At 34.0% G+C, this 16,337-nt stretch overlaps 1 protein-coding gene across 1 annotated transcript in view; it reads left to right on the top strand.

Moving 5' to 3' along the window:
• Window positions 1–3,895: 3,895 nt before the first annotated feature.
• Window positions 3,896–16,337, top strand: part of LOC100377233 (CD63 antigen-like) — a 34,041-nt gene continuing 21,599 nt past the window's right edge. Inside the window, exon 1 of the mRNA XM_002736818.4 lies at window positions 3,896–4,058. Within this exon, the coding sequence (XP_002736864.1) occupies window positions 3,996–4,058 (63 nt within the window). The 5' untranslated portion in view covers window positions 3,896–3,995. The remainder of the gene's footprint in view (window positions 4,059–16,337) is intronic.

Below are 16,337 nucleotides of genomic sequence, written 5' to 3'. Positions count from 1 at the left end.
ATATCTGTTTTCTTTTTGCAAATCAAAGCATACAGTGAATTTCATGAAGGCATGCTTCACTCAAATTCCAAAAATACTGTAAAATACTTTATTTTCGCTTGGAATTAATTTTAGGGAAAATAAAATCCAGCGAATATACCTTTTTTCCTATATTTTATATTCAACTTAGTCAAAAATCAGTGGAAATAAATTCCATACAAAACACCCAAAAAGTCTTTCAGCGAAAATTAATTCCAGCTAAAATAAAGTATTTTATAGTACATTTGGCGATGGAAGCCATTACTCGCGACTCTTTGCTGTTTTTTTTCAAGCATTGGTCACTTTATTGCCATCCATCCATCAATGTTTTGTAATTGGTCAAAGTTATTTTCAATAATTTGAAATATATGAAACATTAAAAAAAAAATCGTTCATGTTCTCATGAAATTCACTGTAGAAGTTTCATGTTCATATCATATTCATGATACTGTCTGAAAATGAGGACTGTTTGACAGGTGAATGCTTGCAAAGTGGGATAATGATCGACTCATGAATATTCCTGAATGCCAAATATGTACAAGCAGCCCAAACATCATTGACCAATATTAAAGCTGACGATAACAACACACTCTAAAATTGCAAAGGCTCAGGGATAGACTCTTGTTTGTAAACAATGACACAATGGCTGTAGTGTGTGTTATCAATTTGTGCGCGTGTGCAGGAGACGACCCTCCCGCTTTAAGCTCCAGGTAGCTTTGTAATCTATTGCTAGTGTCTCCTCCGACCACTAAAGAAGTGTCTTTTGTGGTCTGAGGTGTCTTGTACTGCTACTTTCCTTACATATGTCACATGATTTATTAAAGTCAATTTACAAACATTTGACTTCATCATAGTTGCCGTTTGAATGACAGAAACAGGACATGTATTGTATACCAAATCCTAGTAGATGGAACAGGACAAGATAGATTTTGAGGTCCTATATTTTCTTTAGACCTTATTTTTGCAATTTTTCTCGTTGAAGTTGCATAATATTCTTTCTAATTTCAAGCTTTTTATATTCAAATAAGTCTGAATCGAAGTGTTTTTAGTAGAAATAATATTTGTCAATGCCAAACATGACACCCCCTCCTCCGTCGGCCAGAGCTGAATGACACTGAACCTATCTGCTATTATTCTCGGTCGCACGGCTTACGCGCCCTCGCAAGCTCGGGCGCTTGTGCCGCACGACCTCGGGCCGCAAAAGTCGTATCCAGTCCATAAATGTTTTATCATACACCTTACAAGTTTAATTAAAATTTTTCCCACGCCGTGATCTCAAACACACGACGTAATTTAGAATAACGCATTTTGTTTTGAATGATGATACAGGAAATTATTACTCTGGTGTGAGGGCACACTTCCTATAGCGTTACGAGGCCGGGCAATACGAAGTATTAGAATTAACATATTATTCTATTAGAGAGTCCTGTTCCCAGAATAGATGAATGGAAGACACAAACCTTGGTATAACCAGTGAAGATGGAAAATTAATCACACAATTTCCCTTACAATCATTGTCTTGATAGTGCTGGATTAATCACATACAAGAACGAAAGAGGATATCATTAGTTGATCAATAATGTGTTGTTTTTTTTTCAGAATACCGATACACAAAAAGTCATTAATAATTGATGTAAATAGGATAATGAGTCATTTGTGTTACATAGTAGCAAATAAAACATAACAGAAAATATTCGGAAGTTAGTATGTAAAAATAATAACTTTTTATTGCATTCTTAGAAATATGTTTCTATCAGTTAATAGCAATAAAGATTAGTTGTGATAACTACTACCATAAAAGGGAAGACAGTTGTTAATGAGATAAAGCAAGTGTTACATATCATTTTCATTTCTTGATTGAAATGCGTTATAAATATAGTTGCCTGTCTTTTTTATTATTACAACATTTTTTGAAGTCATCAAGAAATTAAATTTCTGGAGATCATCCTGTGTTTCTTGTGGAAATGTAATGTTTTGTATGATTTGTTGGCGTATATAACAAAGTGCAATTTATCTTCTCTTTCATTCTGTGTACATTTTTTGCAAATTCTGATTTCAGTAGGTATTTTTGGTTGCGTATGTCTCCCTTTTATATTGCTAAATTGTGATTGCTGGTTCTACAGCTTGTCATTGAATTTCTCTGTTTTAAATTCAAAACATCCAATTATGTATGTGCGTATAACCAAAACATGTTTTTAACTTACAGTAAATCAGCAGCAAATGTTTGCATCGTCAAACATAAGTACTACTTATCCCCGATTATTTGGAGATATGTAAGTTTACGACGCGAAGTAGGAAGTAATTTAAACCACACGACTTGGTGAATACTGGTAGGTGTTGTAGTATCAATGTTACCATGAAATGTCTATGAACTGAAAAATAGTTTTTATTTGCGACAATTTTTCATTATTCATAATCATTTATGATAATAATGTGTATTATAACCGTACGTGTAGAAATTACAGTTCTTTGGTTTGTGGATAGACTACATGTGTGTAATATGAAACTTTAAAAAATCTACAAATGATTGGAAGGGCATTCTGAAAGGTTGGACACCATGCTATAGTTTGTTAATATAATAGTTTGATTTTTTTATATTTTTTATTGGTTATACAAAATATAAATACCTGTTATGAATAGTACCGTCATTTGTATTTCTGATAACATGTTTAGGTAGATATGGTTTGTTCTGTCATGTTTGAAATCGTTGTGTTGAGAAATCTTTGTATTTTCTGTTTCACTTGTATATATTTAACAGTGTATTATGAAATCTATTTCGTCTTTCGTTTTCTGTTTTGGTCAGCTGGTGTTTAGAACGCGTATTTCTTCAATTTCAGACTATCATGAAGGTAGCTTAATTTTAGTTTGGATAATGTTTTATGATTTTTGTTAACACTAGTATGCTATATATGTGTCAGATTGTATTTTTTTTCCTTCAAAACCCTCTTCGTAACTTGGGTACCAATTTGCTTTCATAGACAAATAACAGTCTAAGAGTCTCTAGGCACGACACCGTGGGTCCAGAGTACTAGTAACTTCTCGGATGACTTCACCCATATATAACTACATTTTTGTATTAATGTGTTTTTTTGTTTTTGTTTTTTTTTAATCCTCAATAAATCTTTTTTTTAAATCCTTTTTATGGGCCAATATTGGATGTCATAAAAATTGTCATTCCCATTCGAATCAGGCCTATTAATTCATGGAGGTATACCTCATTACATGGGCAATTCCGAAAAGTAAATTAGGCCGCCCTCTATTTAAAACAACATTTTTTTATTACCTGCTGCACCTTCAACTTGTTTACTTGCATTGTCATAATCGCGTGGCTGTAATCATCATATTGTGTGCGCGTGACTTTCTGAATCATCTCCGATGGCCTTTGATCTAGAGTCCCGTAAAGCAAGAAAAACACATGCAGAACAGAAAAAATAATACGAGCTTCCATTATTGCCTGCCATTTTGCTGCAATGCTCAGAGGCCTGGCGAATAACATTAAATTTTAAATTAAACAAATTCAACGATCGTAGTAATTGTTTTTTCACGGAAATGTGATGATTTCGTTGGGGGATTCTGTGGTAGTGTTATTATATCAAGTTTTGTTATTCGCGTAAATAGATAAACGCATGTGATGAATACGCAATTCACTATTTATAGATCGCCTACGCGTAAAAAAATAGTCCACTAGAATTTATTGGAATGGGTGTAATATACTTTAACGACATTTTAGATAATAAAGTGATATTTTCATTTTTTATTATTTTTTTAAAAATATATCGCGAAAAGTTTATTTACGCATGGATTTGCAAATATAACATCGTTTGACATTTTGGCGGAGGGATATTACTGTGAAGGGCAAATCGAATCACGCATCACTCGGGCTTCATTTTGTTGTAAGCTCAGTGGCTAGAAGGTCTGGGAACTGTTATCCATACGTTGCTTGAATTTTCGTCGTTTGCGACACATTAACAGTCAAGATGGTTGAAGGTGGCATGAAAATTGTGAAATATCTAGTTTTCTTCTTCAATTTCTTATTTTGGGTAAGTGTTACTGCTTTTTTGGGGGGGTTTACACAAACGTGGACACTAGTCAGCTGTTTACGTGATATTTAATTGCACAGTCACTGTCACAAGACTGGCCGTTGGCCGTTTTGCATTTGTTAGCCGATTTAAACATATCGTCTCGTCTCTTCTGAGCAAGTTTGTGTTTGACATCAAGTAAGACGTATACTATGACGGCATTTTGTGATAGACCTTGTGTGGATAAATCGTTTGCCAGGGCTGGATAGTCATTTTGCAGACGATTTCCTCAAATTATGTCTGATTCTTTTGTGACTTCCTACAATAGGAAAGTGGGCAGGGCTACCTGTGTAAGTTAACACAAGGGTTCGTTATATTGCCAATACAAGCCACGTATACAACCTAGACAACAGAGCTAGGTTTCCGAAGAATAGAGTCTTTGTTTCACAAACCTTGCTTGGTCGACAAGAGGTACAACATGGTTTTCCGTTTCGCCGTCAGTCGCGGTTCGTCGTATCGACCCCTGACAAGGCTTGTGCACACTTAAAAATAGTATGTTTACACTGTAAATCCAAAACCGCTTATGTGCAGTTCCCGTAATACATAAAATCGCGAATGTGACAATGTGACTCGTCATATTTAACTTTTTACTTCGAAAAGCGCATCAGTAGTTAGGCTACATTGGGCAGGCATTGTCAAATTTACATACTTTGACATAGGAGTTAGTGTAATGATGCGTGGTTAATCTCATACGACACATTGTTCTACCTTGTAATGCTATCTGAAACACGAATGCATCTGTTACACCATTTTTCGGATCCTGTTTTTTTATGATTTTTAAAATTACAGCACTGCACTAAACTGGTTCCACCTAGTAGCAGTGATACCTCTTCCTGAAGGCGTCACTACTGAACTTTGTATCATTATGTTATTATCAGCTTTTGAAATGATACACAACAACCGCATTAGATTTTGAAAACATAAATTTGTTTCACATGATTTGAATTGGCCAATGGGTGTTCTAGAATTTATGTTTTCATTTGTAGTAACCAAGTTATGGCAACTTGTAAGATCAAAGTACCATCAATTTTGAATACAACTTAATTCAGAGCATCTACTCACTAAGTGTTTCCTTGGGTGAGAATTCCTCAGTTTACATCAGTCATGGTAAAAATTAGATAAATCATTGTCACTGCGCATAAACCACTCAAGATGGTTTGCTGCTCACGAAAACATGCCTTCAGACTGACAGATAGATCTGAGACACTATCGAAACATTCCACGATAAACACTAACCCTGAAGTTACGATAAGTGGTAAATAAATAGCTGTATACTTGGCTTTTTCAGTTGGCTACTTTGTATTTTTATGACTTGCATGAAATTTCTATAGAAAAGCTTGCTTTCTGGAATTCTACTTTTTAAATCTACTTGAGTACTTAGCAAAATTCCTTTTGACGATTGTTTCACAGACTCGCTCATTCAGTACAACTTGAACTGTGTTATGTGATTTTGTTTTCATCTCGTGTGATTTCATCAATTCACATGAGATCATCTCATACCACATCACTTTTATACCCAAATCTTATAAATCTGTGAAACTATGTAATATAGGTCATTTAGTCGTATGGCTATTAAACAAAACCTTTTATGCTTTTTCACTTTTTCTGCAAATAAAGAATTTATCCTGTCACAGAATATTTACCTTGAGAATCTGTAGCAAAAGATTAAACATCCTATAACCGAAGAGAGAATATTTTGCTTCAAATTTCTTACTTAAAACCAATAGTAATATTAACTAAATTCACTGAATTTAGAAAATTTACTTTTTCAGTATTTTCAAGTTGTCATAAAGTGTAAACAGATGGTACTTTGGTGCAACTGTCTATAATTATGATAACTTATTGTAACTCACTTTTTCATCGTTTTTCAGTTTTGACAAAATGCAAACAGATGTTGATGTGAATGTCAATAATTATGAATAATGATGTATTTTAACAGACAATTGGAACAAACTATTTTGCGAGAGGGAATGTTCCCACCAAATATGAACGAGACTAACCACTTGTTGCTAGTTTAATTCATCTACTCGTTATTGATAGAATTATATTATTATGATATCAATATCAAAATGATCTTGTCACAGATGTTAACATTATGTCCAATGTATTATGGTATCTACAGTAGAATAATTAATTTTTCCTGGTATTTAATTATTTCACTTTATTGATAATACATGTACAGGCATATTCATCGATTTTAAATTCATTAATTTTCTATTGTAATTTTACATGTTCACATGGATTTAATAGCAGGTTTTGGTATTTATTTTTTAATTATAAAAAAAAAAAAAATTCAGAATTTATATCTGTTTTGGCTATCAGTTTTTGTTTCAAATCAATAACCCCCCTTCCTCCCTAATAATTTTTAACATCCAAGGTGCAATTACCTATCCAAACCTTAAACAAAAGATTATTAAATAACAATCTGTTACATGTATTTTAGATGTTGACTGATCACTAAGTGGTGATATAACAATGTCCTTGCTGTGATGATCAATATTGATGTAATGTAAGCTATGACATCACAGCTGGCACAAATTTAATAAAAGGCTATTTTGAAAATGATTAATTACTAAATATAAGTTATTCAAAACCTTTTATTTTCTGAGGTAATTATTTCCTCTTGCCAAGGCATGCTGGGTAACTACTGTTAATTGTTAATATTACTATTTAACATGTAATGTCAAAAATACATGAATAGAAGTTATTTTCCATTGCTTACTAGTCTTGGCCAAAATGTATAAAAATGTCAAATAAATTTGCTGGTTTATTGATGAAAAATGTCAAAGTTGATTTCAGTGTTCAAAAGTTGAATCGGATTTTAAATTTATTATGGACTCGTTCTGTCTGCAGTACGCCCACCCTGATACAATCATTTATGTTTATTGTACCCCCCACTCTGAAGATGTCACCAAATAAGATTATGCCCAATCTAAAATTAACACTATCGTACTGTGACACTGTTTTTGTCAGTATTTTTTATTTGTCCGAGGCAACTTCTGGATAATGAATACACATGAAAAATGAAGCAGATGTATTTCCTTGTTATTAGCATTTACACACCTGATAAGGTTAAAGAGAGAATTTTTTTTAGTCCACGGGCCCATCAGTTCAAAAGGAATTTCCCATAACTTTTTTAAGGGATTTATGCAGTTAAATAAATTAAAGAAAAACGGCAAAATGTGCTTTTTCAGTACCAGGACTATTTTTTTCAGCCTAATACTATATTTAATGTAAGTGGGGTCAAGGCATGTAGTGTAGTTTCCTGTTCTCTTCTGAATTCAAATTCTTGCATAATATAATGAGTATATTTTACGGAATGAAACTGCATTCAGATACATTCAAAATACATGTAATTTTACATGTATCTCATGTTTTGAGGCCAAAAACTCTTGTGGGGAGATGGGGCGGGGGTCAATGCACTATTTACATGAATAGTGACCTTGTTATCAATGATATATTTATTAGTCCATTTGTCAATACAGTCAATCAGGTACAATCTGTTAACAACAAAATTAGTTCAAGATAATCTAATGAATTTATTTATGCATTTTCAGTTATGATCTTCAGTACATTACAATAAGTGCCCACAGATTTTCTACCACAGATGTCTTCCACATGCAAAGCTACCACAGGTGTCTCCCCACATGCAAAGCTACCACAGGTGTCACCCACATGCAAAGCTACCACAGGTGTCTCCCCACATGCAAAGCTACCACAGGTGTCACCCACATGCAAAGCTACCACAGGTGTATCCCACATGCAAAGCTACCACAGGTGTCTCCCATATGCAAAGCTACCACGGGTGTCTCCCACATGCAAAGCTACCACGGGTGTCTCCCACATGCAAAGCTACCACGGGTGTCTCCCACATGCAAAGCTACCACGGGTGTCTCCCACATGCAAAGCTACCACGGGTGTATCCCACATGCAAAGCTACCACGGGTGTATCCCACATGCAAAGCTACCACGGGTGTCTCCCACATGCAAAGCTACCACGGGTGTCTCCCACATGCAAAGCTACCACGGGTGTCTCCCCTGCATGCAAAGCTACCACAGGTGTCTCCCCGCATGCAAAGCTACCACAGGTGTCTCCCCGCATGCAAAGCTACCACAGGTGTCTCCCCCGCATGCAAAGCTACCACAGGTGTCTCCCCCGCATGCAAAGCTACCACAGGTGTCTCCCCGCATGCAAAGCTACCACAGGTGTCTCCCCGCATGCAAAGCTACCACAGGTGTCTCCCCGCATGCAAAGCTACCACGGGTGTCTCCCCGCATGCAAAGCTACCACGGGTGTCTCCCCGCATGCAAAGCTACCACGGGTGTCTCCCCGCATGCAAAGCTACCACGGGTGTCTCACAGTTGCATTTAAAGTTTTCACACAATAATTTTGATTTGTACTGTATTAGTTCTACACTGGGTTTCATGAAGACGTGAATTTGTTTTATGAATATTTATGAAACATTAATCTGAAAAGGTCTATGCGCTTCATTCAGATCTAGATGCTTTCATTGGATGTAGAATTTATTTAGTATTGCCCATTACTCACAAGTATTTGGGCAGCTTCATTGGCCAATTTACGACCATGAACGTAAAAGATAAATCTCATCAAATTTAGTTTCAAATAAATTAAAAAATACAAGTACAAGTAGTACCATAATTTGGCACAAAACGTTAAATTGCGAAAGCGAGTCATTGACAAACGAGAGGTTAAAGGTAACTAACCGCAGAGAATTTCTATAACAAGTACGGTAGTATTCATCCACTAAGACTTGTGATTGGTCAAGTTTTTTTTCAATTTGAAATTTATAAATATTTTCTAGAAAACAAATTCATGCCTTCATAATGTCAAACATAATTCTAAAGCATTATAGTCACTACCCTATGTGTGGGTCCCATGCAAAAAACTCTTGACACAAAAAAAACACCTTTTTTGTGAACACAATATTTGACAAGACTGCATCTTGAAGGGGTACTTAAAAGGCGGTGGTCGTCAAATTTAACAATGTATTTTACACGCGTTGTGTACGTCGCTATGAGTACCGTATCGAACAGGACGTGGCGCGATGATCACCACCCTTTAAGCTCAGTACTTTTGTAAATTGAAAACCAATTTGAAATGGTAATGTGTCAAAGATTATTGCCCCATGTCCTAGATTTGAAAGTATAACGGAATTTTAAACTTTTGATTATAACTGCACTGTTTATCTGGGATATTCAATTTACCGGAACTAGACTGGTTTGAGAGGTATAATAGTCAGGATATTATGGTTGACACATTGCCAGCTGAAAACTACACAGACATACCAAAATCAGTGGGAAGAAAAAAGGAGTCGGCGTTGCTGCACCTTTACCAGCATGTTTGTACTGCTTGGTCAAGTGGGCATTTGCCTCTTTCTAGTTCTGGTGTGTTGTTGCTTAAATCAGCATGGATAAGTTTCATGGTGTCACCATGGAATAAATTTGGTTGTGTTCCTTCTATGGTGATGGAATGGAAGATGCGTGTCATACATGTTGCCAAAGGCACATTAGTGATGTTCGTGTATGCCAGTTCAAAAGTAAAATGTTGTTTATGCGGTATAAAATAAGAGTACCCGAACATGTTCAGAATCCGTGATGCGACCGAAAAACCCATTAGATCAGTCGCATTGCATCGCATCGCAGACGAGGCACAGATCATCCTCTGTGATGTGACAGTCGAATAGTCATGCCTTGGCTTTAGATGTGTCCAACCCTAAAAGTTCCAAAGTCGTTTGATTTTTGGTTCAACTGCTCATTTCAACATCTTGAAAACTTTATATTTGTGTGTAGATGCCTAATTGTGGCAACTTATTTGATTCAGATTTGATTATTTTTTCACTAGCTCTACTGACTGTAGTATGGTACATCATGTTATGCTCACTGGAATTATCTTGTAAACCTTTAATATTGAAAGGACAGTGGTCATCGCGTCACGGTCTGTTTGATAAGGAATGTAGCATAACAATGTCTGTCAAAAAAACATGTTTGTTTTCATGACAAACACCCTTTCGCTCTTAATAATAGCATCCATAAATGTAGTGTTAAAAAAAAATATTGTAAAATTTGATAACTTTAAATGCAACCCAAATCATATTTGTCCAATGTACCACTTTTGATGATGTGGTTCTAAAAATTAATGTGATACAAATTGCCTAATTGTGTTATTCTCTTGTGGGCACTATTTTATAGACAGACCCAATTTATTCAAAGAATTTTTAGTGGGATATAAGTGGAATGTTCCTGCTGGATTAGCCTTGAGCATTATGACTGTGTCAGTAAGTACCTGCATATAAAACCTTGTTTACATGACTAAGAAATAAAACATACTTTCAGTGTTTAATATGCTACTTTCATGACCTTTAAATAAAGGGCACACATCCTGGTACTTTCATTAGTATGACAGTATCATAAACATGTACAGTTGGGGCATTTTAATGTTTTCTACAACATTTTACTCTTAAAAGTAGTTAAAACAGTCAAATCTAGGAAATTTTGCTGAAATATAATATATCACTGATTTGATATTCATACAATCGAAAGTACCAGGATGTGTGACCTTTGAAGGTCATCAAAATGACCTATTACTAAGGGGTTGCTCATTTTTAGGCTGGGTTGTTTTAGTTGTAGTAGTAATAAAGTGTGAAATGGTTGCACAGTCCAAGACTTGTTAAGGACACACATGACAAACTAGTAAATATGTGGAAATTTTGAAAGCTCTACAAATTCTCGATATTTTGCTATGTGAAAAGTCCTATCAAATAAATGAAAAAAAAGAGCAAATAAAAAGTAGGCTATCTAAAGCAAATAATGACTTTGTGATTTCCCATTGAAATTCTTCTGACAGACATTTTGAATTGAAATTTGTTCAGAACATATATAATTCTGGTTTATAATACTGAAACCAGATTTTTTTTATTCAACTTTTCAGGCACAGGGAATAGTTTAGCAAAATTTTAGGATATAAAATATATTTTTGGTTTACTCTCAAAAAATGGTAGTTTAAAATGCATGTTTTATATTGTTAATCTCCCTAAATGTAGATTAAAAACTTTATTATATGATCAAATTCCTTTTTTCCCCTGTATTTCCTCTCTAGAATAAAATAAAGGTAAAAAATGCATTTATTATATATTGAATCATTGAAATATCACCCATGTTTTACCTTAGACACACCTAAATCATTTAAATAAGCGCATGTGTTTCTAATGAAGCAAATAAAGTTTTCAGAATTGAAATGCTATGAACGGAAACCATTGTGTCAATATTTGCCATTTTATAAAATATTACTATAGTCTCAGTAAAAATTATTTAACACAGTGACAATATTTGACATTTAATTGCAAATATGGATCTATTTCTATATAGTGTTGAATTGGTAAATCTTGAATTTCATTGAATTTTACATGTTGCTGAAAATGATTTTAATTATTGAAGTGAATCATTGGGATTCATTGAATACCAAAGTCATCTTGTTTTCTTTCCAAAAATGGGGAAAATTACATCCATACTTCCATGGTGAAATATTTTGCAACAAAATTGTGAGAAAAATGTCTATTCTGAAATGTTGCTCCACCTAAATTTACATAATTAATAAACTGTTTGAAATGCTGGCTTAAAACAGGTGTGAACATGTTAAGCTGGCATAAAGGTATAAGTAGCCATTTGCAATTGATGTTGCCAGTATATTGAATTTTTGATCCTCGTGCATTTACGTTTATTACATTTCAAAGTAGGTACTCATAATGTGTATCAAATTTTACTTTATACTCCAAATACGATTGGTTCCAACATAGAGCTAAAAAAAAGATGTACATTTATTCATGGAGCTTTGAGCTAAAAACATTTTAGCGCCATGGTATATTATTTTAATATTTTACATGGCTCGGAATTGTCAATTGTTCTCTTATTGCTTGATAAAAATTTTACACAAAAGATAGAAATATATTGTCATCCAGAAAATTAGGTCTGTGAGTTAGTGCCGTTATCAAGTGGCCGCCATATTTACCCTGCTGTAGGAAAAGCTGGTATACCAAAGAATGTGAGATCATTATTTATTTAATTCCCACACACAACTTTACTTTGCAACTTGTTCTATTTTTCTCCATTTCCCAAGAGCTTATTAATCTCCTTCAATATGAACTATATTTGACTTCCTAGTTCTGTTATAATTATGCATTAGGCAAAAAGTTTTTTCTGGTCAGCATCTGCATTAGCCTGACATGGTCGCACAAGTTCCGCCCTCTGCGGTGTTCCAAACCCAACACGCGTTTGACAGTATGATGTAGTTTTTCTCTTTCCCCAACGATTTTTTTGTCGGTACCAATCAAATTGCAGGAATGTCAGACATCAAAGAATAGCAGAATTTATTTAACATAATGTGATAAGGTGCACGAGTTGTGCCCTCCACCATGTTACCATGACAACCAAAATGAATATTCACTGAAACTCATTGAAAGAAGGTGTGAACTTTGCGATTTTCGCAATATTGATCTTGCCGATGAAACATGCACTATTCTGTCTAGCGTTAGTGGGGTCTGATACTGTTCGACCGGCGAGGCTGCCACTCATGCTTACGTGTCAAACTACATATGCATCAGTAACTTTTTCTCTCTGAAATACCATAGTTAGGTTATCCAAGACTTTGTTTGTTATGGAGTAACACCAAAGAACATAAAAAAATTTCATATTTGTTTGCTATTTAAATATACAGGAATGAATTTTTCAAAGCATTCTTGACTGAATAGGAGAATACTTGTAGTACTTCCGAGGGTTTAATAGTGTTTGGCTATTGTATATAAATTAGTAATTAATAATTAACGGATAGTTTGATCACGGTTGCACAGTGCTGTAAAATACTTTATTTTCGGTGAAATTAATTTTCGCTGAAAAGACATCTTGACTGTTTGTATAAAGGTTATTTTCACTGAGTTTTGATGAGTTAAATGTAAAATATAGGAAAAAAAGTATTTTCACTGGATTTCATGAGGCCATAATTGATTATTTCAAATATTTTGACAGGAAAAGGCTCGACTCGCTATCATGTTGAAAAATAAGTGAAAATTAGTCTTGTTAATCATAAATGAATAACATCACTCTTCATTACCAAAAGATATAAAAATATTTTCTCTGTTTTAAGCTAAGTGCTTAGTTCATTCTCTATTGTCAGACAAAAGAAATATCATATTTTCTTATTTGCTATATAATAAAGAAATATTCTATGCAAAGTGTATGGGAATTCAGACATATCTTCTTTCATCAGAAAGTTCAATCAAATTTAGGCTTGGGAGTGATTCCTATCTTTCATACAACAGTTCAATCAAATCTATGCTTGGAGCAATTCTTGAGTTTAGGTACAAAATGCAGTGAGTATTATGTACGTATCTCGTAAAAGTGTCTCGTAATGCTATATGATCCATGTAGTCATGTATATTGCATATTTAAATAGGTTTTGTCTGTTACTTTCAGTGAATATTGAATTCTCCCAAGGGAGATAAACTGATTCCTATACTTGCACCATACAATAAATATTTTCTTACAGTCTTACTTGTGTTCAGTTTTGTCTCGCTCTAATATAAATATGTGGTGCTTCAACAATATATTCTGTAGTTTGAAGAGAAATATCTGATTAGGAATTAGGTCGGGAAACCAGGGCAACAGCCGCTGTGGCCTGGGGTTGGCGTTAAGGACAATGACCTGTGTGTCCAAAGTTTCATTCCCTAATAGCTATGAATAATTCACCAGGGATTCATTTGTCTCAAAAAGACATTTCATCAAAATGGCAACTTGCGTCAAGGTACATTTCTAATTATTTGCCATGTAAATAAAACAATAAATTGAACAGAAAACATTCAGGTCCTTTGTCTGAAATGATTGAACAATATTTCCGTAGAACATTTTGAAACAACACCAGCAAGCTGCTGATGTCCAGTGAACATTTGAATTACTGTTCACTGGATCTTCGGCACTGATATCAAGGTCCTAAATTTCTACATTTGCCTTGGACTGATTGAAATTGTAAAATACGAATTTAGAAAACTCTCAGATGGGATGTAGATCTCCATTTACTAAGAATCGCCAACATTGAGTGGTAAATTATAAAACAAGCTGCAATCGATTTATGGAATACAAATATGGTTTTAGTTTGAGATATTTCCCCAAAGTCCAACTTGTAATTTATGAATCAGGAGATATCTATAAAAATGAATAACTTTAAATAATTTATTATGCTATACTTATTAAGGTTTCCCTTGATTTATATTATTCACTATTTTCTGTTCTGCATCAACTGCTTCATATTCTAGTGACAAATTTGGTATTGCATATATAAATTTATAATTCTACTTGATGGCGAACATGTATGCTTATTAAATGTTATGACTTCTATTCTGGTAATTTCCAAGCCCCCCCCCCCCCCCACCATTGTATCTAGGGATGGACTTGTTGCAATCAGAAGTCCAATGGAAGTGCAGGTCACTTATGAATATTAATGAGTTAATGGATATTAATGAGGTTGGTCACGCATACAATTACTTTTTTTCATTCAAGTCAAAATATTATTTATTTTCCAGATATGAAAAAAAAAAAATTCCCAATGACACTTGAGTATGTGCCAAAGTTGTGTTCATAATGGGTTCCATGAGATGTACATAGTGCATGTAAAATTCAGTATTTGAAATTTGAATATATACCTTGTGATCTTAAAATATATTCCCTGTATTGCATTGCTTTTATCCATGCTCTACATAGCTTTTGATTAAATTTTTTCAGTGAATCATTTCATATGTGCTCTGTGATATCAATATAATTTATATCAATCCGGCTGATTTGCTGCAACAACAAATTAGCCATAATTTTCCTCCAATAATACCAAACTTTACATAATATTCGGTTCCAATATTTTCTATAACAATCAGACTGATTGGCTACAACAGGTTAACCATAATTGTCCTCTAATAATATAACACTTAACATATGTTCTGCTCAATATTATTTGAGGTTGATTGGCTGCAACAACAGGTTAACTTTAATTATGAAATTATGCCACTTTTCATAATGAGCTTAGTCAGGTGTCCGTTTCCACTTTAGTGAACTGGATAATGTCATCAGATATATGGTTTAGTTAGCTGCCATAAAGTACATTATCTCTTGTAATGAATTTTACATCAGAGTATGATTTTAATAATTTATTTTATTACATAACTCAATTTTAAGAAAACTAAATGGTGAAGCACAGTTGCCGTCATTTGAACTGCATGTATGCGTCTGTTCTCTGTAGGATTCTGTAATTTGGAATATACCGTACATGCATCACACAAGTCTAAAGTCCTATAAATCAGTAAAGTCCCATCTGACACCACTGAGATTGATTCATATCGAACAGTGCATAATAATAAATATATTGCATCCATAAAAAGTTTCTACTGGTTGACAGCAATAAAATGATAGTAATAATATGAGGTTATTACTAGAATACCTCAAAAGTTAGAGCAGAATCAGCAAACTGCTTTGTGTGGAGTCCGGTCAAACTCCAATGGCAGCCATGTTTGTTTTTATTATTAGATGACGCTTGTGCGCGTAATCGTTCCAATTCGCGTTTCCTAATATGGTAGGATGAAAATACCCAGTACAATACTGCAAAATTACAGCATGCTGTAGCTTATGGTGTTACGGTGACAGATGTATAATGATATACAATACTAAAAATTTCATTCATTGCTATTTTATATTTCAAATATTTTATATAAATATTCAACAGCTTGGCTTATTTTTAGCTCTTTTGAACTCATTGTATATTTTAATATCTGGACAATAATAATTTTTCGGGAATATCTATATTAAATAATTATCTTTTTAGTTCCGCTGTCAACTTTGTTGAGCGTAGCTTATCGTATGAGTGATTGTCCGTCGGCGTTCGTGTCAATGTTTTCCTTTTCTGACTTCTTGACAACTACAAGCCTGAATGCTTTGATACTTGGTGTATATAAATCTTGGGTAGACTTTTCTTAGATTTGTTAATTTCATGATGATATCTTCAATTATCTAATTTTAATGAATATTTTTGTAATTTTTGGTAAAATGTGATATTTTTGAATTCTTGTTGAAAACCGATTGCTTTGATACCATATACATATTGTTCATTTTCTAATGATATCTTCAGTTCTTTAATTGAAATGTGCATTGATAGCAGAGCTATCTCAGCCAAAAGGCTGCTTGTTTACA

Source organism: Saccoglossus kowalevskii, chromosome 22 (assembly GCF_978046115.1).
Source record: "Saccoglossus kowalevskii chromosome 22, keSacKowa6.1, whole genome shotgun sequence".
Lineage (NCBI taxonomy): Eukaryota > Metazoa > Hemichordata > Enteropneusta > Harrimaniidae > Saccoglossus > Saccoglossus kowalevskii.
Note: the sequence above shows the minus strand (reverse complement) of the source record. Positions and strands in the feature narration are given on the sequence as shown.